Source organism: Dromaius novaehollandiae, chromosome 4, assembly GCF_036370855.1.
Source record: "Dromaius novaehollandiae isolate bDroNov1 chromosome 4, bDroNov1.hap1, whole genome shotgun sequence".
In the NCBI taxonomy this organism is placed as follows: domain Eukaryota; kingdom Metazoa; phylum Chordata; class Aves; order Casuariiformes; family Dromaiidae; genus Dromaius; species Dromaius novaehollandiae.
In genome coordinates, this window is record NC_088101.1 from 19,439,259 (window position 1) to 19,464,680 (window position 25,422).

Genomic DNA, 25,422 nt, shown 5'->3' on the forward strand with positions numbered 1-25,422 from the left:
TATACTTCGGAGGCTGGGAATAAAGGTAGTATTTAATTCCTTTCATTTATTAGATTTGCTTAAAACAAGACTCAGATTTTGTACATTAAGTAATATTCTTGGAACACTGATATCTTAAAGGTTAAAGTCTTATTCTTACAAAAGAAATCACATTAAGTACATTTTACTCCAATGTTTCCCTATTTAGGGAATATTTATTAGCATATCATTAAGATCAATTTAGAGAGAGATTACAGAGTGGTAAAAATGCACTGAATTTGTTTTAAAAAACATCATGTTAGTGACTTAAATCTTTGCAAACTATCTTAACTGAGAAATGTGATTCTCTCCATTTTTTGCCTTTCATAGTAGGAATTTCCATTTGCAGATAGGCTCAATCACAAGCTCCACCCTCCGTCGATGATTACTTCATTGCCAGTCATGTAGGCAGACTGAAATTATATAAAAAGTAACAATGAATTTTACTAATACTTCATGGCTATTAAGTACAGGAAAATACTAATTAAACTTTATCAGAAACTGATTTCTTTTCATACAAAGTTTTTTTTAAACAAAACAGGAGATCCAAATACACAGAGAAATATAGAATACTTACAAATGGAAGCCTTTCACCTAACTCAGTGGAATATAGGAAAATCATTACTAAAGGCATTAAGATGATGATACATCCTGAATATAAGAATTCCCGGAAGGTGGATTTCAGAGAGCTCACCTGAAGCAATAATACCTTACACTGATGTTATTAGCACTATGCAGCTGAGCAGAATCTGACCAAGTCAGCCAATAATTATAGGGAGACTTAAATGAAAATTTAGATGATGCAGAAAGTGAGGTAAGCAACTGAGAGGGTGACAATCTTCTCTCTAGGTCAGTACTGAAGCATTCAATTAGCAGCTTTACAGAAACAGTAAACCAAGATGAAAATGAGAAACAGATCAGTGATAGAGGGAAACACTAAGACCAAATTAATTCCATATTTTGTTATGCTCTCTAGGACTGCTGGACAAGTCCAGTGGAGTCCAGTCCAATTTTAGCTCCACAGTAAATTTGTAGCACAGTATATGAAACAAGCCTGATGTGCTTTTGTTGTTATTTGCTAGTAGTCATCATGAGTTTGGTCTATAACAACTACAATGGGTTTATTGTTTCCTTTATGCCAAAAGAGAATGCTCATTCTGAGCCTTAGAACTTCTGCTAAAATCTCCAGCGGTTCTGCACAAACATTTGCCCCTGCACAGTGCAGCTGGGTGACAACTGCACCAATCCTACCTCTAAAACATGCTCCAGCTATGGTGGAAATAAAGCTGCTTAGAACAGCAGAGAAGATCATTTCTGCTACTGTTCAGAATGATTTGGGCACAAAACATCCAAGCTATGGTTCCAAGTACATAACACCTTAATCATCATCAACATTCAGAGCATTTTGTGTATCACAGGTTGAACTCAGTAAAAGACGTCCAGTTTTCTATTTTTGTAATAATTCAGCTCAAAGACAATATCAGTCCTCCTAAAATAGATGCTCTCTATTGTGAGGCAGCAAGGTAGCATGGGATTTTGTGACAGAGAATTTCATTTTGTCTGGTACTTACTTCATCAGAGGCCAAATACACAAACAGGTGGGCCACTTCTTCAGCAGTAGCAATCCTACCAATCCTCTGTCTGGCTAGAAAGTCTTTCAATGCCTAGACATAAGAGCAGTGGGTGTATCAAAAAACCCAAACAAATATTTTTATCCAATTATTGTGTGACATGTACAAAGCAACATTGGAAACAAGCCGTGAGGTCAAAACTTTAATGCTGGGCAGGGATTCTATGCTAGAAAAAGAAACTAAAAGGGTAACTTAATGGTATGAATTTCCGTTTGGAAGAAATATTCAGAGTAGACTTAAACCTTTGGTTCCAGCCAAAGCCAACAGAAGCTCTTTTTCCTTTGTTGGTAGATATTCCCAGGGCCGTCAAGCGAGGATTCAGTTATCTACTTAGTATGATGGAAGATCCTAAATCATTTTTAAAAGCATATAGCAGAATGTCCTTTGTATTATGGTTGTGCACTAGTTTGCGGCTGACACATGCCAAAGAAGTGAATGTATTCTATTTTTGTACTGCATATTGTAAGCAATGGCTGCAAATTCTTCCACAGATGACAGACCCTCTGCATTCACGAAGCAAATGCCTTATGATGCATTTTAAGACCCCAGCTTGAGCACAAACTGATCAAATTATTGAAGCAGACACTGTTGTTACCATTGGTACTCTGAAATATGGGATATTCTGGAATCTGGGCAGAAGTGCAGTGTGTTTTGTTTGTTTGTTTTTAAAGGTGTTCAGCATGTATATACAAGATCAAATTGCTTTCTAACCTGTTCTGGGTTAGGCCTGGCTTTAATTCTTTCCTGTAGAGATGGTGTGTCAACAGTTCCTAAACAAAAATTTGAAATTCAATAATTAAAAGTGAAGTGTATCAACAATCATGACAAAGAATCCATGTAATGCATTTAACACCTACAACATATGACATTACATGTAGGAGAAAGACTGCAAAATTATCAACTCAGCATAGGAACCTAATTTTCAATAAAAGACAGAATGTTTTGAAAGTGAGATTCCATACTTTTCAGATTGTTAAACAATAGCTAGCCTGCCAGCTAGCCCTAGACTGCTTTTAACTTCCAGACAAATAAACACATAAATATCATGTAATGCTTATGCAACATGCATATGCTTAGGTGTCTCAGTGCTGGGTTAAGAGTGCTGGCCTGGGTACAGCCCAGCCTAATTATAAAAGTAATGACTTTTCTATTTTATATCTCAGAGATGTTGGAAATATGTCTTGGGTTTTTTTTGACCCCGGTAACTTTAATTACCATTTGTAAGTCTACTGTTCATTACTAATGTCAAACTAAATCAAGCCATATGTTTTTTTAGTATCTGCTCCAAGTTTCCAAAAATATTGTAAGAGTACTTACCAGGACATACACAGTTGCATCTGATGCCTTGTTCAATGAAGTCAGCAGCCACAGACTTTGTTAGACCAATAACTGCTGCCTTAGAAGTACTATATACACATCTGTTCACAACTCCTAACAGGAGGTTGGTGTGAAGGCAGCATGGAAACATATTAAGAAGAAGAAGAAGAAGAAGAAAAAAAAAAAAAGACAAGTTTGTTCTATATGCATTTGCTTCTGACTCAAGCATTTCCTGTAGCACACAGTGTTTCTACAAGGGTAGGCTAGCTAAAATTCTCCACAGGCATAGATGAGGATAAAGCACAGTATTTTTCAGAAGTATAAATTTGGCAAGTAACCTAGAAAAAAAAATAACAGAATGAGCAAACAAAAATTCAGGAAGCATAGAGGCCCATCTGTTTACTAACCTCAGTTTTCTCTGGGAAACACAGCTATAGCACCTACGTAATTGTTAGTTATTTATTGTTTCTCTGAAGTACATATATAGCAAGTTATCACTGAAAGAGTAATTCCTTTTTATTTAATACAAACTGACAAAAAGAATGACACAAATCATTCAGAGCACCGATTCAAAAATTCAAAGACCAAGACAGACTTCAGTGCTTATGCAACTTTACATCTGTGCATTTGTATGTGGTCTATATATCCCTCTGCCCCCCCCACCTCCTTTTTTTAATGCTGCATCCCTCCATAGGCTGGATAGTGCCTTCTAAAAGCAAAGTTGTACAATTTTTTTTTTATTTTTAATTCACATAATTGTTTCACACCCTGCAGGTTACTCTAACTTTTTGGCTTTTCTAAGGTCTTACACTTGTCATCTGAAGTTATTATTATTTTTTAAAAGGAAGACTGAAGAATTTCTTCTCATATCATTGTGCAGTGGCATTATCATGTCTTTCTCCTTGACATGTGAGAGTTGCATAGTCATAAAAAGCAGGCTGTAGGGGCTTTCCACTGGGTAATCAGAAAACAAGGAGCACAGTGACCACCTGGGCAACCTAAATAGAAGTCAGCACCAGGCCCAACTCTGTAGCAGTTTCCTTTCCTGGGATGCCCTCTGTTCCTGTAATTCTCTCACAAAACCTTACCTACAACAAGTGAACAGGATGTCTACAGGCCACCTCTTTTCACTGCAAAGCTTCAACTTGTTCCTTGAGAGCAGCTCATTTTGTGTGCTGAATGAGCAGTTGCTACATAACAACGTAACTACAACATGCTTCATCAAGCACATGCACCAAGGATCAAAATCAAGGGCACTCCATTACATAGAGCCTTATGAAGGTTTTCTCCAAATTGGATATGCAAATTTCTAAAGACCTAGAGTGTCAGGAGGATATTTTAGAACTGTGAAAAATTTATAAAAGGAGCTCTAGAAAGCTACTGACCTTTAATGCTGGATGCCACAGAAGACATATTTATGATATTTCCAGATTTCTGCTTAATCATCTGCAAGAGAATACTTGTATCATTCAAATGTGAACTATTCTGTCACTTGCAGGCCCAGCAGAACAGCACATAACTTCTAGAACAGCCCTAAATGTAACTGATATCCAGGATAACATAGCTTCATTAGCATAAATAAGTGCTTATCTTTTTGATCTACTGACTGAAATAGTAAAGAAAATTGAGACTCTCATAAGTTCTCCTAAAGCATTTCAAAAGTGATGTAGAAGATAGGGAAGTATTTTGTTCCTTCTCCATATATCTAGACAGAATCACTAAAATATGGAGGACCGACATCAGCTTCACTCTGGACCACCAAGGAATTTGTGTATTTAAAATAAAATGAAGAGGAACCAGGCTGAGGACAAGATATAATGTTCCTGCTGCTCGCCTGCCCCAAGGTTTATCTCCTTCTGAATTGATAGGAAGGAGTATTAAAACAAAATTACTGCAGTCTGTTCCAAGTTGCATGATAAGAAAGCATGGAAAATTAAAGCAGGAAATTAAAAACAAAATGACCACAAGTTCTTCTGTATAATCCCAGTGTAGCTATTTAGTTAATTTGGGTGAAGTTACCTTTCTAGGGAAATTTAAGATCGCTGCTTACCTTTGTAAAATGTCATTGACCAGTAAAGCTGGATGTGAATCCACACATGCAACAGGGCATGTGCTCTTCACATGAAACTTCCCACTCAATCACGTTTATATAATGAGGCTTCCGTGATTCGAAGTTGAATGTTTTTACTGACACATACCCACTGCTGTGAGCTGTTCTGTAGGTTCTTAGTGACCTCTGAATCATTGCCATCTTGTCCAGTATACTACATGGACATTGGTCTCATGCCATTTACCAGTGTAACTCTTCTATCGATTCCATTCAAATCTTTCTTGCTTTGGAGAAGGCTAAGTCCCAGCTCTCTGATGTCTTGGAATTGTAGCTGAGTTTGTGAAAGTTCTAAACTTTTTAGGCATCCCCAAACCTGAGGTGCCTAAAGTAGTTAAAAGGGGCCTTTGAAAGTGAAGATCAGATGAAAAAAGCCAAGACTAGAGCAAATTTCAGGGGGGAAATCATCTCGTCACCGTGGTGATGGCTACCAGCTCTGGCCTTTGCATTCACAGGAAACAAACACTGTTCAGTTCCCAAGCTTTTGTAGTCCAGAAGCTTGGACTTAGCAAGAGTTCTCAAGCTGCTAGATTGTTTATTTAATTATTGTTCCCACATAACCAGCATGTTGCCATCCGTGGCACTGAACTGCCTCATAGGATAGTTTTCCCATTTGCAGAAAGAGATTCATGTTAATGTATATTTTTAAATACTTTGTAGCAGTGGTTTTGCTACATAGCGTGTAGCTGTGTGTCCTGCTGTATTGTGTTACACTGGCTCTCTTGCTGCGCTGTATTTGGAGAATTTTACTCACGAATTACTCAGGGCAAAACCTCTAAATTGATCATCTCTATAATTTCCTTTAGCTATATCGTCTACTTGAAGGTTTAGACAATACTGAGAATGCTTTAGAATAGGATCATTTTAATTTAAGGGCCTTCTCTATCCAAAGCTGCATACTCACATTTTTATCCCAAATCCCATGCTGTCACAGTGCCAATGACTTAGACCTGTCCCACTTTAAACACAATGCAACAGAGACTTACCTTAGGAAGAAATGTCTTGATCATTAGATACATGCTGCGAACATTGAGGTCCATAACAAAATTCCAGTCTTGCTCCTCACACTCCAGAATGGTTCCATGATGAACAAACCTGGAATAAGCACATAAGATGGATTATTGTCTGGTTTACAAATCTACGGCTTTGTATGCACATTTTTCTATTGCTTTTTTGTAACAGGTAACCCTTCCAACCCTATAAAGTAGGCACAACAGTTCTTCTCAAGAAAGCAATACAACAGTATATTTCTTCTAATGAGTAACAGTGACCTGAGGCAGATCCTATATGTGCAGAAAAGTGTGTGGTAATAGTGAAATTCCAAAAAATAAATACAGCACAGGCAGAGCAGCAGCTTTGCTCGCTGTGGTGTCAGGGGGGCCAAAGGAATCAGTACAAGGTACCCATAGAGCTGGGTGTGGGGGTGTGTGCGTGCATGTGTGTGTGAACTTAATAGTTCAATTTCCAGAACTGTTTTTATCTTGGCCTGGGTAGCACGACCGCACACTAAGATATCAGTTTTGATGAAAACACATGAAAATTTATATTAAGGTATAAAACTCATTAAAGGAATAACAGGCATTCAAGTAAAAGGAAGTACTTTTGGAAGACAGGGAAAAATGGAAAAAGGAGGAGGATGAAATAGAAGCCGATTACCCTGCAATGTTGCAGAGGACATCAATCCTTTCAATCTCCTTGGCCAGATTTTCTATCTGTTCCCTTTTGGTGACATCCAGAACCTGTATTTGAATGCCTGTAAAAACATGGTATTTATTTCACTGTTTTGGGTAGAGATCAGCAGTTTAATTTTCAGAAGTGCTGAGGACTGCAGCTCCCATTCAACTCAGCGATTTGTCAGGAGCGGTCCCCTCTCATCAGTGCAACAAGACATGGAGACTGACTGACTGACAGCTACGCTTGATCATTAGTGTAATGTAATGTAATGCAGTGGTTAAATCAGGACAGCAATGAATAGCATGTCATGCTGTTTAAACCTTCAGAAGGGTCTTTAAAAGATTGTCACATAGCATCACACAGGCAGATGAGTTAGTGTCTTTTACCATAAAAGCCATTTCCAGTGCATTTGAATTCTGCTGTACTTCCAGACTAAAGAATTACAGAGTCTGTATAATCCTAACAAGCTTTCATGCTCACTATTATAAAATAATAATTCCTTGGAACTAATTACAGGTGTCACATGCCATCATGATCAGATTACATGCCATCTATCCATATGTATCAGCTTTATAACATCTAATTGATGAGGAAAAGTGCTTTTGCATAAGCCATTATTAACTTTACATAACCTGGGATGACATCATAGCTGTAACAGAAATGAAGAGGAATTGTAACAGATTGACTGCCTCTATAATAAAGGTAGTTTAAAAACCACGATGTTCAAGTTTTTGCAATTATTTATTATTTGACAAAAAACCAACCAACGAACACTTGGAAACTTGTTACTTTTTGTTATAAGGCCCTACTTATTTTAGCTCCCGACAGCTGTCAGTGCTTATCACACTGGTTGTGTCTGTGCTGTACCTTCAAGAAAACCATTGATACTAAAAACAATCATCATCATCCTTCTGTTTTGTTCAGAGAAGTTCACTGAGAGACTGAGAAATGTAATGACCTCAAAACAGGGAGAAGTGCAGCTCTCTCCCAAACACCTTTCCATAGAACCAACTCCTCTTCAACAGAAATGTTTTAAGGGGGCCAGCCACAGCAGTGCTATCCAGAAATGAAAAGTGCAGAGTAAACAAACTACACTTCCAGATGAGCTGTAATATATGATATGATATAATCTGCATATAATTTTAAATAAGAAGCTTCCAGTAATCTAACACAACTACCTTCTCTCACCGATGTCAAGACTGAGACCTTGCTATGGAATAAGTATACTCCATGACACACCCTGCCTGCACCCCAACTCCATGCTGACAGTAAACATCGGGCTGTGCCCCCCTTCTCAAATGCACTAGCTTTCCTTCCAAAAGGAAACCTGGAAGTGTGGAAAAGGAAGAGCCATGGGGTACTCCAGCAGTTTCCCTCAGTGAGTACAATCAGGCTTCCAGGACCCTAAGACTTGCTGCAAATTATGCCTTTGCCACAGCCTGGGCATGGCATAGCCTGCATCTAGGACTAAGGGACATCCAGTGCAGAATAGCCGTGCCCCAAACCACAGCTTCATCATGTGCAAGTAGCAACACACAATCTATAAATGTCTACCTATTTGGAGGGTGTACAGATGATAGACCTAGATTCTTCTCAGAGGCCCACAGCATGAAAGGCAATAGAAAGAAGTTGAACATGGAAAAGTTTGACTCAACATAAGGACTTCTTGTTTGGTTGGGGTTTTTTGCCATGACAGTGGTCACACTGCAACAGGGGCCCAGAGAGGCTGTGGAATTCCCATCCCTGGAGATATTCAGAACTCAACCAAACATGGCCCTGAGCAGCCTGGTCCAACAACCTGCTTTGAGCAGGAGATAGGACTGGACAGTCTCTGGAGGTCCCATCCAACCTACATGATTCCATGAAATGCTGTAAAGCTAGCTGTAAAGCATTTGAACAATGTCTAAGTGATGGGAGAATTTGGTTTCAAATGGAGAAAAAAATCTGCATCTTTTGAAGCCAAACTGGTAAGTCCATGAACATGCTTTATATGCCTTTGTTAAATGATACATATGTGTGTGAAGAGATTTATATATGATGATGCAACTAGTAAGACTACAGGCTAGTGACTAACATCAGCAGTGGAGTCACTTCACCTGGATTAAATTCAAAGACCATTATGCACCAAGCCTTAATGAATTAGGGTTTAACTAATATGTTAAAAGAACAGAAATGGCTGGGAGTTTATGGAAAACTCTCTGTTTCCTTTTGAACATACTAGCCAAGGGGAGGCAACACATAGTTTAAAGTGTAACACTTTCCTAAACACCCTCAGAACAAAGCTGGAAAGTCCCAAAGTTCCTAAAGAATTACAAAGAGGTTGCTCGTAGGGAACTCCAGTGAGAGGGGAGATGGATGTTCACTCTAAGTTGTGCCAGGGAAAAGGTTTTTTGCGTATGTTTACTGTCCAACCCATGCCTGTTGCAGAAACAGACAACTTTCTGCAGAGGAGATGGGGCAAACGCTCCCTAATCTGCTTCAGGCAGCATCTGCCAGGTTAGCCTCCACAGTCTGAGTTACCTGAACTAATGATGCCTTTAGCAGAGCTGCTATACTAGCAGAGCTGTAAGAGTAGCTCAGAGGTTAGCTTAGCTGTGTAAAGGTGATACCGTCAGCTAACGCAGCTGGATCTGAAACAGTATCTGCCTACAGTCCAAGACTGAAGCTAAAACTTTGAGATAATAGGAAATCAAAGTCCAGCAATCATGTCCTTGCATCAAATTTGGAAGTATTTTCTGTTATGATATTTATCTGTCTTATTTTTTATTTTAAGATTGATAAATTCTTTATTTTAAATGATGCCCTCTTACTTGTGTCACTTTTATAATTAAGGAAAACAGCTATACAAAAACTACTCTTTGGAGTTTCTTCTTGTGATATCAGGAAGAAAACAATCTTCAAACCCAAGCATTTCTACTAACAAAAACAGGCTTATCTGGTATTGGTGGAATTTGTTTCTACAGACCTATCAATTCCTACCAGGCAGCTATAGTTTTAATGCGTTCCTTACTAAGTATGGTCAATGGAAACACAAGACACTAAATCCACTTTTTGTATAGCCAAATGCTAGCTCTTATGTTCAAGGAAAAGCATTCCATTCCAGCTAATCAAAAGAGGTGCCATTCTGGAAAGCGGAAATCAACTGCTTCTGTGACACTCAAAACCAACAAAGTTATTCCACATACCTGGAATATTCCATCTGAAATGCTGATACTACAGTTGAATACCTGCATTTTACATACAAAGTCCCTGCCATTCTACAGCACAGAATAAAGCAATACCAATATTTAAAGAATTATTCTGAATATTTTTTTTCTCCTGCCTTTTAAAGTTTGCCATAGCCTCAAATTATATTTCAGCCTGCCTACAACAAAACTTGCAAGAATTGAATTAATGTCTACTGTAGATCATTTACCTGGATATTTCTCCAGTTCTTGCAGCTTAGACTTATCAATGTCTGTAGCAATAACTTTGGCTCCTTCTTTAGCAAAAGCCTGAAGAACACAAGCAAAATAAATAGTTTGCACTTGGATATTACAGATTTTAACAGGAATAAAGACTGTTTCCTTCTCATTTCTTTTTTGGATTGAAATAAAAGTTGGCCGAAGGCAACCATTCTTCTACTTTTCATTCTGGACATACGAGGAAGTGATGAGCAGCAATTGACAAATGTCCTGGGGACAACTGAGTAACTCTAAAAGATAGAGAGATTTACAATCTTTTCCTCAAGATAACAAACCCATAAATAAAGCATCAGAAACAGTAACCAGACTAATACAGCTATTGTTATTATCGCCCTTACTAGCTGCATGTGTGCTAGCAAGGATGTTCCAAATGCGTAGGACTAGAATTAAGTTTGTACTGTTGCATTTAAATGAAGTTACACCATTTGTAAATGAAGTTATATTTTTACATACCATCTAAGAGAAGAAACTATGATATATAAACTTGAATCAGGTCCTTCACATCCAAATCACTGAATAGAGCAAAATTTAGAAGCATGATTTCTTTAATACTTGACTTGAGATATTCCTTTATTGCTGATATACCCCTCAAAACATGCCTCCTTTGAATTGTACTTACTGATAAAATGATAGCTGTGCAAAACAGAGTAACCTGTACTTCAAAAAGTCTTCTGAAGTCTCAGACCAGCAGGAAAACAATGTTGTACCTCTTATCCTCAAAATAACTGTCTCTAGTACAGCTTAAGAGGATAGAGGCATTAAATGTGCTACCCCTTTCCATAGCTTGTTGGGAATTTACAAAGTGAAATCGTCAGGAAAATGACCTGCTCCCTGAACTGAGTGTTTTAATGGAAGTGCAGAAAAGGTTGCACAAGAAATTAACTAGTCTGGCAAAATTCTTGTTTATAGAAGCTTTTCATGGTTTGTTTATTACATTGTGGAGCTAGAGAAACTAGCAGAATTATTTCAGTATCTGCTAAGAAGGAAACAAACGACAGATGCAGAACTGGCCAAAAGGAGTTATAAATTAACCAGAAGTTTCTGTTTAACAATAACTAACTACAACTTTTAAAGTGTTTCTCACAGCTGTTCACATGAACAACCTTGTAGCTGTGTTCTTTATCACCTAGACTTGGTTACATCAACTATCAGTGTACATAAAACATCCTGGCTCTGCAACACAGGAGCTTTGCAGTATTCAGCCTTATAACAGGGAACTCACCTTCTATCCTAATCATCTTCTCCCAAAACAAAGAAGCAGAGATGTTTGATTAGAGGTACAGATAGCATCACCCCATATTGCTAGAAAAGTAGTTGCAGTTGTTTTCAAATGCTGCCCATGTTGCTTAATACCACTATTCACCTTAGAAAACTTCCAGAAGCTCAGACAGCACAAAGAACAAATGATACTGTATAGTGACTATGTTCTTTCTTGAATTTTTCAATGACTATTTCTGAGATTGTCCTTGGCTTCACCTGTGGCTTACTAATTTAAGAGCTTGTTTAGTGCAGGTATTATTAGACAAGCCTGCCTAAGAGAGCTAGTTAGGGTTACAGGAACCTAAAGAACAAATTTTTCCTCAACTTACGATAGCAGCTGCTCGTCCAATTCCCTGTGCTGCTGCAGACAGTAGTATTATCTTCCCATCAAGTCGACCCATATTGCCAACCTGTGCAGGCAGAAGATGTCACAGAAACTTTAAAAGAATGAACATCATCACTCCCAGGGAAACACACGCAAGCGCATCCTGAAAACCTGATGATCCAAGCATTTCTACTCTCAAATTGGAGTCCTGTTCAGTTATGATGTGACCCTGAGTCAGCCAGTGTTCTAAGGTGAGACTGCCTCAACCTTGTTTCTATCCATAAGGACCAAAAAAGGACAAAAAAGGTGTTTGAACTCAAAAGCCAAGCTGTATTATAACAGAAACTAGAATTTATGTTTTCATGAACAGAGAAAAATTTGAGATGAAGCAGAATAGAAATAAAATAGCTTATAAACTAGTCTCTCCATTGCACATTGTGTTCTTAAAAAGCAAGCCTTTCTTTTTCTCCCCTCACACCAAACACTGACTTCCTAGATTGCAACAAACTCTGGACAAGACCCTCCTGGGCTTCACAAAATGTCTTTCTTTCCATTGCCTCTGTGTCTGCTCTGACTTGTCTTGGGCATCTCCCAGCACTGCAGATTCCCTGCTCCACAAGGCGAGGGGGTGAGGGCAAAATGAAACTCTCTCTTGTCTCTCCCCCACTTTGCTTGTTCTCTGGGAACTACTGAGTGTGCCTGGAGCAAGGGGTAGGGGGGAAAAGGAGAACTTCTTTTGAGTGCTGGGTAAGGCAGGTCATTTTCCTCCTCCAGGAGGTTCCACCTTACTGAACTAGTAGCAGCCAAAAGGCAAAGTGCAATCATCACTGCTGCCCAGGCACACCCTTTCAAGGGTTTTATGTTTAAAGAAATACTGCATGGAAAGCTGCAGACAAACAAGTACAAGCAAATACCATCATTTCACTCCCACAGATTCAAAGATGGTTTCAGTAGGCTTATTGCTTCTTTAAGGAGTAAATTACTGAACAAGATGTTTCAAACCATTACCTAAACAGTAAGATTGCAGCTGGAGTGCAATCTCTGGTGTTTGCTGAGTACATGAGAAGCAACCTTTTCCACGCTTTCAAGATCTGCAAAGCAAAGTTTCTCTACACAGCTATGAGTGCAGAAAGGTTTTTCATGAACATGCAGTTTTTAAATAGATGCACAAACCCATATTGAAACAAAACATTGAGTATTTCATTGAGAAGTTAGAGACAGATGCCAGAATATCCTCTGCATTAGCAGTTAACACTATTATCTAGAGATGCTCAAATCTATGCTGTGACTCAGATTAGTGACTTGAATTTCATGTCCCACAACCAAAAGCAAATTATTTGGTTTCATCTTGAACAGAAATTCTGCCTGCTTTCTCAGAAGCCTTTCCTGACAAAAGTTGCAGAAGAACTGGTATGTTCACTTGAAGGTTTGAGATTCAACATACCAGACTCTTTTTTTTAAATTTAAGTTTAAAAATTCTTTCCACTCTGATATAAAAAACATTATCCCATTTGATTTAAAGTCAGACTAAGCTATATACTGTGTTTCAGGACATTGAAACATCTCATTGCAGGCTTTTTGCTATAGCTGAATGTGTGCATGGGGAAACAGATCACTAAGCAATAACTGAGATGCACCTTTATAATTAGGGAGAGACCACAATATCTTAAAATCCTTTTTTAGGTTGGCTAGTAAAAAGAGGTCTCTTCAGATGTCTCTGAAGGTAGGCTATACGAAGTTCAGCCTGCCTTATACATCCTTGGTGTCACTAGAAGTGAAAAGTACCAAGTCAGTTAACCAAGCAAAGTCAGACTGCACACGTCTAGATGGCACTGTTTCTCTCTAACATACTAAGTTTTACAAAATGCATCTGCTCTAATATCAAATTTGGGGAAAAGTTCTATTGATTTTTAGCAAAAGTTCTGAGTATCAGAAAAATCACCTCAAAGTCCTTACTCAAGACATAGGAAGTTCATCATTACCCTTTGCTGCCATGTATGTCTTTTCAGTGGAAAAATCCTGGTCAGCCAGAGTACTTCCTCAAACCATCTTCACATGCTTGGGAAGCAAAATATGCTAGCAATATATTTCTCAAACTAGCAGGTTTTCTGAACATACACCATAGTGATTCTAACAGAATTAAGCATTTAAAAAAGAACAATATAATCACTCACCAGAACACCTCAAACAACTTGCTATGCTTACCGACCTTTGTACGAAAGGAAGTTTTATGCTTTTGCTGTGCTTGGTGGGATTTGTAGTTGAAAGGATATGTTTCTCTAGACCAGCGTCATTTCCTTTAGAAACATTTTGATGCTGCCATCTAGTGGGACTCACAAGTTTAAGAGTGGGACTTTTCTCCTGCATGGCTGGGATAACACTCTTAAATTCGGAATCCTGCTGAATTTCAGTTGAGCACATTTCCCTCAGAAGAGTCACTGCTGTAAGTAAGCTTAGAAGAAAAAAGAAACAAAAACACCCCCCCCCACACACACAAAATACACTTCAGTAGCATTGAACTTACTTTGTAGTTCTGCTGAACTGTTAGCTTTGTAAATCATCTCCCCAGTAACTGCGAAGTAGTTAATGACTAAGTTTCTAAAAGCGTTTCTCCTCCTGTCCCTAACCCTTTACCTACTGAATCCAGGCATGGACCTATTGTAATAGGCTCCTGCTCTTCAGCTCAGGTCACCAGAAAAATCTCTAATTCTAGAAGAAAGAACTAATAAGAAAACAATTTGAAACTGTATTAAAGAAAAGGCAGATCTATGCCTCATTTCCCTTCTGGAGGGAAAAACTCAGTTTTAATTTTAGTTATTTATTAATTTTAGTCATTTATTATATTAGAGGGAATGAAAAGAGAAGCTAGTAGCCAAAGCAAATTACAAGCAATGCTTTGTGTTTACCACTCTGCCAGGGAAATAAAACTTCTCCTGCGTATCTATGGCTGTGGTGTGGACCAACATACCATAATGCCAGACTCAGTAAGCGGATCTAGAACTTGTGTATTTTTGACTAGTAATTTCTTTAAAAGATTTCCAAAACACCCTCCAAGGGTTTAGAGCTACAAACACTTGCAGCTTCTTAGCAGCCCTGGCAATCAGCAGTTACCAGCAGTTCAAAGTAAATAGACAGCTGGGTGTTCAGTAGAGATCTCAGAAGTACCTACCTCTGTCATGTAATTCTTGTGCAACAGTTCCAAGAAAGACGCAGCTTAAAAAACCCTGAGCTATTCCAGTAAATATTTAATTGCTACATGCTCAGGAACACGTCAGTATTGTCATTTGCTTGGTTTTGGCTAACCCATAATGGAATACTTAAGGAGATATCTAGCACCACTTAGATCTTTATTCCCATAAAATAAGTACGCCTGCTTTGGATGCAAGTGTTTTTGTTAGCCATGACTATGTCATCTCACGATGATTCCATTCTTCAAGGAGTGAAGCTCAGGTTTTGAGCATAAAATTCCTATTTAGCTGAGGGGCAGGGGGAATTTAGTCTTTCAAACTTCAAACATTTCCTGACAGAGGAAAGACTGCCAGAGGGAAAAGAAAGAAATAATAATAAATATATATAAATAAATCAAACAATACATACCACTGCAGAAAATGATTACTGTAGAAAAACTGTAGAGGATACAGACAGGAAACATGATGACTGAAGTGATGAAAATAAGATTCTTAATCAGCATCCTGTCTCCACAAAACTGAGGTGACCAGCAAAAATATTTTTAAATATTGAATATATTCAAGTTTATTATCAAAAAAAACTTCTTATACAGAAAATACCAAAAGAAATAGGCCTCACAAGGCAGATAAGCAGGATAGTAAAATATAAAGTCTTTCTTGCAGCCCAAGTTGTCCACAGTTTGTTTCTGCTCCTCTAGTGAACAGAACACCTGTCGACACTTAGCTCCATGACTCATTGTTAAAAAATTCAGATGTCCAGCTCTGCAGATGATGCAAAATACAGAGTTATTCTTGGCACCATAACTGACAGAACTGCTGAAGTACTGTAAAGAATATTAGAGATGAAACCTTGTGTGCCTTATAAACAGAAAACTAATAATTTCAGTTACAGTGTTCAGATACAAAGGTTAAAATTGTGGTGAAAACACCACTCCCATGATCCTATGAAAGCATGATACAAAAACAGATCCCGAGGAAAAAAAATTAGTGAGAACAGTTCTTTCCACTGCAATATCATTCAGATACAAAAATCAACAGCCCAGAGAAGGGCTGTTCCACGAATGACAGAATGAAAAGTTTAAAACTGAGAAGTTTCACAGTAGAGTATTTTTGATCCATCCCCGTTTCCATCTTCTCCTCAGTACATAGACTTTGCTGTCTCTGCCATCCAAAAAATGACCAAGGTAGAACAACTGCAGCATCAGCAGGTTGCAGGCAACATTACTGCTTTTTCATTTATGTGCTCCTATTTCAGCTTTTCCAGCCATGGGAAATAGCAGCTCCAAGCAGCAAGGGATTTATATGCTACCAGAGCTCTTTCTACAATTTGTAGAAGAGGATGATGGCTTTTAACCTGAGGCAATTATCTTCTGTGTATGTGGATTCCAGCTGTACAGCCACTGTAGAGACAGCTTACAGACAACACCTTTATTGAGTGGTACAATCAGGGGCTTTATCTCTTTCTGAAGTTCCAAACCACTGCTTAAGGTGTTCCTCTGTAGGCTCTATTCCTGCAGGTCGTGTATCTACAAAAAAACAAGAACATTGAAGTAAAACACAAACTTTCCCAGTTGTACAAGCAGTAGAAATGCAGCAATTTAATCCTGACTAGTGTTTTAGATGTCAGCTATCAAAGCTTGCCTCTGATCTCAAAGACAGGAGCATGACATTCTGAGGAAGCTTGTACCATTAGCTAGCTGGCCATCACAAGAAACAGCAACAAGTGGAATCATATTCTTTCTGGCAGTCTGTCATTAATACCTCAAACCAATAAAGTCTTTGGAACAGCTGCTGGGGTCTTCTAAGTCTTTAAAAGAAGGTGTAACAATGAAGGCAACAGTTTTAATACGCTAGTACAGACGACTATAAGACCTTCCAAGAAGTCACTAGGGCAAAAATAAATCATGAGTAGGGCTTGGAGAGAAAAATATCAAAACTACTGTTATTGCACCTGGAGGAAGGCAGATGAACAGATTCAGTGTCGAAGACCAGAATCTGCCATCTTGATATAGAAGTTTAGAAATCAGTTAACACTGCATAAATGACAGTGGTCCATGAGAATCAATTCTGCCAGAAGTCCGTGCTTAAACGACAAAGTTAAGCAGCAAAACATTCCAGATCATCTATCCAGTAATATGATACCCTGCTTATTCACCTTCTAAAGCAATTATCAACACTTCCACTGCAGCAAAAGGGGAAAAAATGCCTGGACATTCAGCCCCTGAAGATCAATTGAAGTATTTAGGATCTGTAGTGCATGTATAACCTTCATAGTGTCAGCTGGTTAACCCTTCAACAATCAAGTGACTAGGCATTCAAAAAATTGTGTTACTGTGCAAGTTTCAGGTTTGAACAGAGAAAGTACAGGTCACCTACTCTCAAGCACAGACCACTCTTTATACTTTGTCTCTACTAATCTTAATAAGAGGCTAATATTGTATTATGTACCTGTTAGTGTACCTAAGTTGGAATTATCAAAAAAATTTGTTGGACAAGTCAGTGGCAGAGGCTTTGATGTGTCCTGAGTCACAGTTTCCATAGAAATAGGTTCCTTGGAGGGAGAAGGCATTTGTTCTTTAAGAGAGTATGGCACTGTTTTCCTTGGAGATCGTGGTATTGTCTCCCGAGTAGTTTCTCTTGAGGAACGTTCTTTCAGTTTTAGTGCTCTTTCTTTCCATTTCCTAAGTTCCTCTTTCAGTTGAAGCTCATTACTGAACAGAAAAAAAGGAAGAACACATAACGAAGAGAAAAATCTAAACTAACTTCTTTAGGCAAAGAAAAACCCAGGCAAGACAGATCCTGTACCTTCAGATGACATACCAATACATGGCAAAGCAAGCCTCCTAGCATGGCAATATCAGTGTTATCTGGGAGGCATAATGGTGTTTTTTTTGTTTTCCCTTTTAACAGTTAAGTATCCGTGCCACAATTTTACCATATAACTTTTAAACAAAGGATGTTTTCTGGCTTTTGATAAACCCATTTAAAAAAAAAAAAAGTTGTTACAAAAGCAAACAGTTTAAAGCTCAAAGCCAAATTGATAAATATAGGCAATAATTCACCAAGTTTAAAGGTTTAGATTCACTGGGTTCTTTTAGGTCTCACACTTAGATTTAAATTACTCACTTCTATAGATTTCCCATAAAGAAACAGTTACAGCATGCATAGTTAAATAGCAACAAAGTATTTGACTGGTTGCTGATCAGCTTTATACTTACCTTAGCAGAAGATCATTTTGTTTCTTCAGCTGCAAATTTTCTTTCTGTAGTTTAGCTTGTTCAGATTTTAAAACAAGCATTTGTGTGCTCTGCACAATCCCACTGCCACCACCACAAGTAAGGGGTATTTGTGATTGCTGAGGAGTTTTTTCCAACTCCACTAGAAAACAGTTTATACAAATGTGTGTTATGTGGACAGTACTTAAAACCAAATCAATGTATTTAAGCCATGCCTATACAAGATTCCTTCCTATCGTCTTGTAAGTAAAACCTGAATAGATTGCAGTGCCATTATGACAGCTATTATACATAACGTATATTATATACTATATGACTAGTATATATTTATACACTATTATACACATGCACACTAGTATTCACACTGCAAGGGAGATATTAAGAAGCTGAAAAGACTCTCCATTGAGCCATTTAGAATCAAAATAGTTTCAATTATGTCATGATTATGGTTAGAACTAGCTATTTACATGTGGAATCAATCCAGGAAGGAATAGCAACATAAGCCACAGAACTCATCAGGGCTCTTGGACAAAAAACTGTATAAGCAAGATCTGAAGTTGCAAAAAAGAAGGAACTTGCAATTTCTTGTCACACTGCAAACACAGCTGGAACAATTAAAAGAACAGCAACAAATAGAGAACTAAAAAAAGTTCCAACAGCAACAAAACACTCCCACAAACTACAGTGATTCTAACAGTGTAAAAGCAGCTATTGCATTTTATCTTATATCTCATCTTCCAAAGCACTCAAGCCTCCTCACACCAGTTTGGGATAAAAAGCCTGCATCTTGATCTGGACTTCAACCACATAACCTTGAAATCAAATGTGTAACAAAAAAAGTCTCTTATACTTATCTTGAATTTACCTGTAACATCTTGCTCTTGCTGTGCTCTTCGAAGTTCTTCTTTTAGTTTTCTCAACTGTTCTTCTTGGTGTTCCGCAAGAGCTTTATAATTAGCAAGTCTATATCAGGGAAAGGGAGAAAAGAAACCACTATTTTGTGCAGCTCGATAGTTATTAAAGTTGCCAGAGAGCTAGTTTGATTTCCAAGTGAGCTGTCAAATAGGAACAAATCTTTAGTCAGAACAGTTATTTGGCTTATGGCTGAACACGCGTTGGTTGAAATTTGTGGCTGTGTGGGGAAGGAGTTCAACAATCAACTTGACAGGTTAAAAACTGTATACATCTCTCTTTTTGGAATTCAACTAGAATAAACGCTGAGGATATCTAAAAAAATGAACTTAGCTTCTGATTTTTTCCACAACATAAGAGAACTAAACAGTTAAAGTGTAACAAGGTAAAATTTGAACTTACTTCTTATCAAAAGAGTTTGATTGTTTCATTCTTTCCATATCATATTTTACCAGCTGCATTTTGAGATGATCGATTTCTTCTTTGTACAACTCAGCACCTTTATCTAATTTTGCCTAAATAGAAGAGATCTAGTGTGAAAAAAGGATTGTTACTTATTACTAATGAATTTGGGGGCTGCTTGGTTTGCACCATTATTATGGCCTACCAGATTTTGCTGTACAAGATTAGAAGCAGAAAGTTATTTTGAGTAAGAACACACCTGCATTACCAGGTAGCACCATAATATTAGTTGGCAATGCAATGACACTGACATCCAGGCTCCGGTGTTTTGCATGCAACCATATTTTAGCAATTTTTGTTGACCTGCTTGCAGCTATAGGTCTGGGAATTTTGAACTAATATGCAAATAGATTATGTAGCTAAATAACCCATTCTTCAGTTTCAAATTTTAAGTTTTTGCTTAGAATGTTTTAGAAATGCATCATTTTGTACAAGCAGTAGCTTTAGCTTCTAATGTGGTAACACAGGCTCCAAATTTTGTCCAAGAGCTGCATTGGCAGGCTGTGAAACTCCATACTCTGAGAGGCCAGTGCATTACTCTAACACTGTACAGCACAATAAATAGACTTTCAAGTGCTACACTTCTACAGCCTTTTTCCTTAGGCGTGCTCCCTCCTGGACACATCAACAGAGAATACTAGGAGTAAAGTATTTTGCTCGTACCTGGAGACTCTGCTTCTCTGTTAAGGCACTTCTGAGGCACTTCTCTGTTTCGTTTAGTGTGGCCTGAAGTTGAGTGAGCTCACTTGTAGCTGTTTTCATTCTTATCTGTTCTTGTAACTTGTTTATCCTGTCATCCTTTTCTTGGACATTTTTTCCTACTTCATTTATTACATTTTCCAGCTTTTGGATTTTTAATTCCATAGCCTGTTGAGCAATATCAGCCAGTTATAAGAAGTTATGCCAAGAGTTATATCAGTGTAACAGCATATGGTATCTTTTAATTAAGAAAGGAAAAAAAGAAAAAAAAAAAACCACCCCAAAACCCACTTCCCATACAGTCTAGTGTTGTCCACCTGACTTTGAGACATCTTTTAGTACTCTGGAACACCGAATTTCATTTATTTTTAAACAAACTGCTTTAGCAAGGGTAACTGTGCCATTTAAGAAAATGATACAGGGAAAAGTTTATAAGTGTCTAGTTGCCAACTTGAGTTCTAATCTAGTTGTTTCTAATCCCCCCATCCCTCCTTAAAAGGGCATGTCTGATTCCTAGAATTTGGGAGCAGAAGAAAAGGACTCCAAGTTCCCAGTTTGACATAGCGAACACCATATACCTAAAGGAAACGTTACCACTATCACAATATTAGAGTTAATACTTCAGAAACAACTGGGATCATTTCATGCCGGTTTCTAGATTGACATCTATCTGTATATAGAACACAATCAATTTAAGTAACTCATGTTACAGGCAATAGAGCTTAAAATTCTACTCTGAGTACAAGAAGCAGCTACAAGAACAAGTGCACTCTGAGCCAGTGCGCTGTGTGGCACAGATGTACAGTTACCATCAATCCCAATTTGTTTTCTTCTCAGTTTGAAGTACCCTTACTTGGAAGTCAAGCATCAAAAAAGTTTTTTTTTTAGAAGGAAATTTTGGACCTTTTTATCTTGTTCTGCAGCCTTCAATTTGTTATGAAGTCTATAATTTTCTTCTTCTAACACAAGACTGGCAGAGGCACCAGGTGCCAGTTGTTCTTTAATATCGTGCAGCTCCTGAAGCAACTCTTCAGTTTTCTCTTTTCTTAATTTCCATTCAACATCAGTTCTTTTACAATAATCAGCAGTTTTAGCATCCAGTTCTGAAGAAAGCTGAAGGAGTACCTGAAATTAAGTAATGCCACGTAACTAACTCTGAAATTATTTTTGAACCATTTAGACATAAGATAAGTAAAGAAATAAGTAACTTGGCTTGTCTTAGTGTCACATTCTTGTTTCAGCACCGCAATTGAAAGTACTTATTACCAGAAATGGAATCACTAGAAGGAAATGAAAGCTAGGTTTTATTTCCAAAGGGGGGTAGGGCAGGAAACACACATAACAAACTTGCCATTTTTTCTGCATTAACTCAAATTCTAAGATTATAGAAATAAAGGAACTATAGGGGAGAGACTTCTTGAATGTGAGTAGCAGAGAAAGAACATAATTGTCTGGAGAAGTTTTACTAGAATATAATAATTGATGACAATATGTGAAACTTTGAGAAATGACATACATTGGGCTGTTCCAGTAACCCATGCGCCTGGCATGTCAGATAAAGAAAAAACTTCACAAAACTCTACATGTGTCAGCAAATGGCAGAATTATACTGGATTTTTTTCTTTATTTAAAGGCTTTAAACTATAAAATATATGCATCAAAGGATTCTTCTGAAAAGCCTGTCAACACTGGGGAACCCCAAAGTCAAAGTTGGCTATTACTCTTACACAAGCAGCAGAGCTTTTTTTGAAATGGGCTGAACTTGGTGGGACAGCACTGAATCCGAACATGGAAGGAAGGAGGAAGATGAGCTCTTCATACTTCAGGCCAATACAAGCACAAAAACTAACATTATGAACAGACCAGGACCAAGTGTGTGCCGGGAATTAGAAAGACTGTTCCCAACGACTAACCAGTAGGTACTGGATTCCCTCCCATAACCTGTTCTTAAGCAGGGTTTGATAAATTTAAAGGCACATGAAATCATCATAATGCACTTTATAACCCAGTAGAACAACTTCCTAGTCCTTTTTCCCAGGGAAAAAAAAAAAGTGAAGAGCAGTAGGGTAAGAGGAGGGAAAGAAGATGGCAATGAAGGCAGAACCACCTCTAGAATAGCTTATCTTTTGAAAGTAGAAGAGGGGCAAGAATACTGACTACAATTAAGTTTTATAGAAACTATTTTAGCCATTCAAGTTGGCTTGAAGAGAATAGACAGCCTTCTGCACGTAAAACCTTAAGAAAAAGAAATGATTGCATCAGACTTCAAAGTTCTGTAAGCAAAGCTATGTAACAATTTCCAACACAGTTTTTAGGATTCATTCTATTTTGAACAAACAATGCCATCAGTTGTTTCCTAGAAAGCCTTATAAAAGCAAATTTCCAAGTTTGGATGTATGGTGGGGGGGAGCTTCAAAGCTTTCTAAATATTTTTAGATTTTACAATTAAGTACAAAGATATTAAGTGCTGATATTTGAAAAATAAACTTAATGATTCTTTAAAGTTTTTTTGTTTTTTAAACCAGATAGTGGAGATATTTAGATGGCTTACACAAACTACATTTCTGATGAAGGAAATGACGAACTTTTTACCTTTACTTTAGGATTCCAGAAATTAATGACTTGTAAGAGCCTTTCATTGTCTTTCTTTAACCTATCTTTAAGTTCTTCTACACCACAGTGAGTTCCAGAACAAGCTTCCCAAAATTCCATCGTTTCTTTTCTAGCACTTTCTTCATGCTGCAATTCTGCTTCTATGCCAAGAAGTTCGCTTTCCATTTCTGATACATCTTTGAGAATGCTCTTTATAAAAAAAAAAAAAAAAAAAAAAATTAGCAGTTTGAAAATGAAGCAAGAAGGGGTCAAGTTTAAACATTGCTTTGGTAAATAAAAGACACACCTAAATATACATTTTGGCCTCTTAACTATTAAGATTTCCTGTAAATCTCTTTTAGCTTCTAGTTACGCCGTATTTGCTAAGCTACAAGAAAGTTCACTATATTTAAATTATATCCTATTGGGAAAATGAAAAGACAGCCTATATTCCTGGCAGCAGGGGTGTGTGTGTGGGGGGGGTGTGGCAGTGGGCACACACAGGGGGAAGTATGTTAGTAAAAGATTCCCTCATGTTTTAAGAGTCATTTTAATATCAGGTAGTAAGTATTTTATACAGCAAGTAGACATCTGTCCCATTATTTTATAATAATAATTTCACTTTGAGTCACTATAAAAACATAGCCTTCACTTTTATTGAGCTAGTAGCACAAGTGAAGATATGAATTTGGCCTTTTTCCCCCCCAGGTGAGGTTTGAACAGATAAAAAGCTATGTCAATTGGACTAGCACATTCACACTACCCCATGCCCCACAATATGCAGATCTGCTTTTGTCTGAAGTTTGTTACAAATGCTACCTCTGCATCCAAGCGCAAATTCTGTGGCAATTCATTGATGTTTAAATCTTGAGAAGATATTTCTCTTTGGTTCAAAGAAGACTTCTTGAGACAATGAATTTGCGTTTGTAGTTGATCTTGTTTTCTCTTCTCCTCGAGCAATTCCATTTCATACTTGTTAACAGTGGTGTGATAGTCTCCTTTCTTCCCGCAAACACGACTGAAAAGAAACTGTTATAAAAGCATAGGATATACTGGCGAGTATGCTTCAAAAATGTTACCTCGCACTCAGCTAAAACTCTGAATTCTATAGTTCAGCAGTTTATTTACTCTACCAGCCCAGATTCACAAGAATTTTCTCAGTCACACCTCAGTCTTAAGTTCGTACGTGACATTGATACACAACACATAAGATATTCAGCTGGGTCAGCAATTCCAGTGTGTGCAATTTTTTTTTCCTGTTGACTTTTAAATAAAAGCCAAAAAGCTTAAAAGGCTCTATGCATGGAGAGCCTTCCATGCATCTAGACTTCTAAAGACAAACTGAAGTATTCTTTGTTATGTTTATTCTATTCTGCAGTTATGAAAGGTGTAGGTTATTTGCAAGAATATCACCACCATGCTTATTTAAAGCTCTGTTCTGACAGAGCTCCCTATTTATATCCTAAACATTTCTACTACAGAAATTGAAAGGCATCTACAGATAAAAGATAATAGGAGACAAACTACAGCCTATCTGAAGTGGAGATTAGGCTCTTCGGAAAGCTTGTTATACTTTTTAAGCCAATAGATATTTATGAAGATGACGGACTTACGCTCTCAAGACTATGTCCAGTATTTTTATTACCAAGAAAACAAATTAACAAGCTAAACCCCACCTTTCACACTAAATAAAGTAACAGGAGAAAATAATACTGCTTTTCCACAAGTTAACAGGATTTTTTTCCTATTTTCTCTTAGTTTTTTTATTTGAATCAGTTTCTCCACTGTGCTGCACCTTAGGAAAGGTCTGCAAGGCCGCAGGGATATTATTGGACTACTAAATAGGTTTACAGAATAAATATACATCTCCAAGGAGTCTTATGCCTCCTTTTTTCCCTTGCAATGATATATGTGCTCAGGGGTCCATAATTTTATTTGTGGAGCACAAAAACAGAACTTACCTTCTCCATAATTAATGTTAATGAAATAACACTCTGCAAAGAAGCTGAACTACAGTCAGAAATTAAAGCTGATTAATTTTAAGAGATTCAGTTTTCCAGGATTGCAAAGGGTTTAACTTTCAGTTCAATTTTCCATGAGGCACGCATTCAGTAAAATCTATGCTAGAGCATAAAGAATCCTAGCCTTTAATATTAAGAGCTTATTAAGCAAAAGTATAAAAGTAATATAAAGCTATCTACACATTCAGCATTAAGTTGGTACCTTCAGTTTGTTTAGTAAACTCTGCAGATGACCATTTATTTTCTCATTTTCGGTTTGAAGCCTTTTGACTTGTTTACTCTGCTCCGATGAAAGCCGAGTCAGTATCGCCGCTATCAGTGCTTTCTGACTATTCAGTTCATTCTTTAGGTTAAGAGACATTGTAGAGAGACATTCATATCTCTTCCCCATGTTTGGAAATTTTTCAAGCAGCTCCTAAGCGCAAGGTAAACAAATTCATTCAGTCATGATAAAGAAGAGAAAAATAAAGTGATAAGCTCTAAACAGACGCTTAAAACAAATCATCAGATTCTAGG

General features: G+C 37.6%; 2 protein-coding genes across 7 annotated transcripts in view; both read right to left on the reverse strand.

Moving 5' to 3' along the window:
- Positions 1–161: 161 nt before the first annotated feature.
- BDH2 (3-hydroxybutyrate dehydrogenase 2) lies at positions 162–14,083 on the reverse strand. Of its 3 annotated transcripts, none has more exons than XM_026108930.2 (10): positions 14,006–14,083; positions 11,801–11,881; positions 10,163–10,241; positions 6,730–6,826; positions 6,060–6,168; positions 4,352–4,412; positions 2,967–3,080; positions 2,361–2,419; positions 1,590–1,682; positions 162–431 (listed from the first exon to the last, which is right to left on the reverse strand). In XM_026108930.2, the coding sequence occupies exons 2-10, from the start codon at positions 11,870–11,872 to the stop codon at positions 378–380; spliced, it is 738 nt and encodes a 245-aa protein (XP_025964715.1). In that variant the 5' UTR covers positions 11,873–11,881; positions 14,006–14,083; the 3' UTR covers positions 162–377. The 3 variants fall into 3 exon arrangements, with proteins under 3 accessions (XP_025964715.1, XP_025964701.1, XP_025964708.1); XM_026108916.2 differs by having other exon boundaries at positions 13,971–14,073; XM_026108923.2 differs by lacking the exon at positions 14,006–14,083 and adding an exon at positions 12,805–12,905.
- Positions 14,084–15,521: 1,438 nt separating this feature from the next.
- CENPE (centromere protein E) overlaps positions 15,522–25,422 on the reverse strand; it is a 38,078-nt gene continuing 28,177 nt past the window's right edge. For all 4 annotated transcript variants that reach the window (XM_064510533.1, XM_064510532.1, XM_064510534.1 and 1 more), the window contains 10 exons: positions 25,109–25,321; positions 23,705–23,914; positions 22,886–23,095; positions 21,197–21,418; positions 20,258–20,461; positions 19,535–19,647; positions 19,086–19,183; positions 18,203–18,362; positions 17,433–17,695; positions 15,522–16,510 (listed from right to left, as the gene is read on the reverse strand). In XM_064510533.1, the coding sequence (XP_064366603.1) occupies positions 16,413–16,510; positions 17,433–17,695; positions 18,203–18,362; positions 19,086–19,183; positions 19,535–19,647; positions 20,258–20,461; positions 21,197–21,418; positions 22,886–23,095; positions 23,705–23,914; positions 25,109–25,321 (1,791 nt within the window). In that variant the 3' untranslated portion in view covers positions 15,522–16,412. The remainder of the gene's footprint in view (positions 16,511–17,432; positions 17,696–18,202; positions 18,363–19,085; positions 19,184–19,534; positions 19,648–20,257; positions 20,462–21,196; positions 21,419–22,885; positions 23,096–23,704; positions 23,915–25,108; positions 25,322–25,422) is intronic.

What these genes read in the sequence shown, in the direction of transcription:
- BDH2 (XM_026108930.2), bottom strand. Translation starts at nt 11,872, where the DNA reads ATGGGTCGACTTGATGGGAAGATAATACTACTGTCTGCAGCAGCACAG. An exon ending in TTGGACGAGCAGCTGCTATC is followed by an intron (nt 10,242 to 11,800) that starts GTAAGTTGAGGA and finishes TGTGTTCTTCAG; the next exon opens with GCTTTTGCTAAAGAAGGAGC. An exon ending in GTCCTCTGCAACATTGCAGG is followed by an intron (nt 6,169 to 6,729) that starts GTAATCGGCTTC and finishes TGCTTATTCCAG; the next exon opens with GTTTGTTCATCATGGAACCA.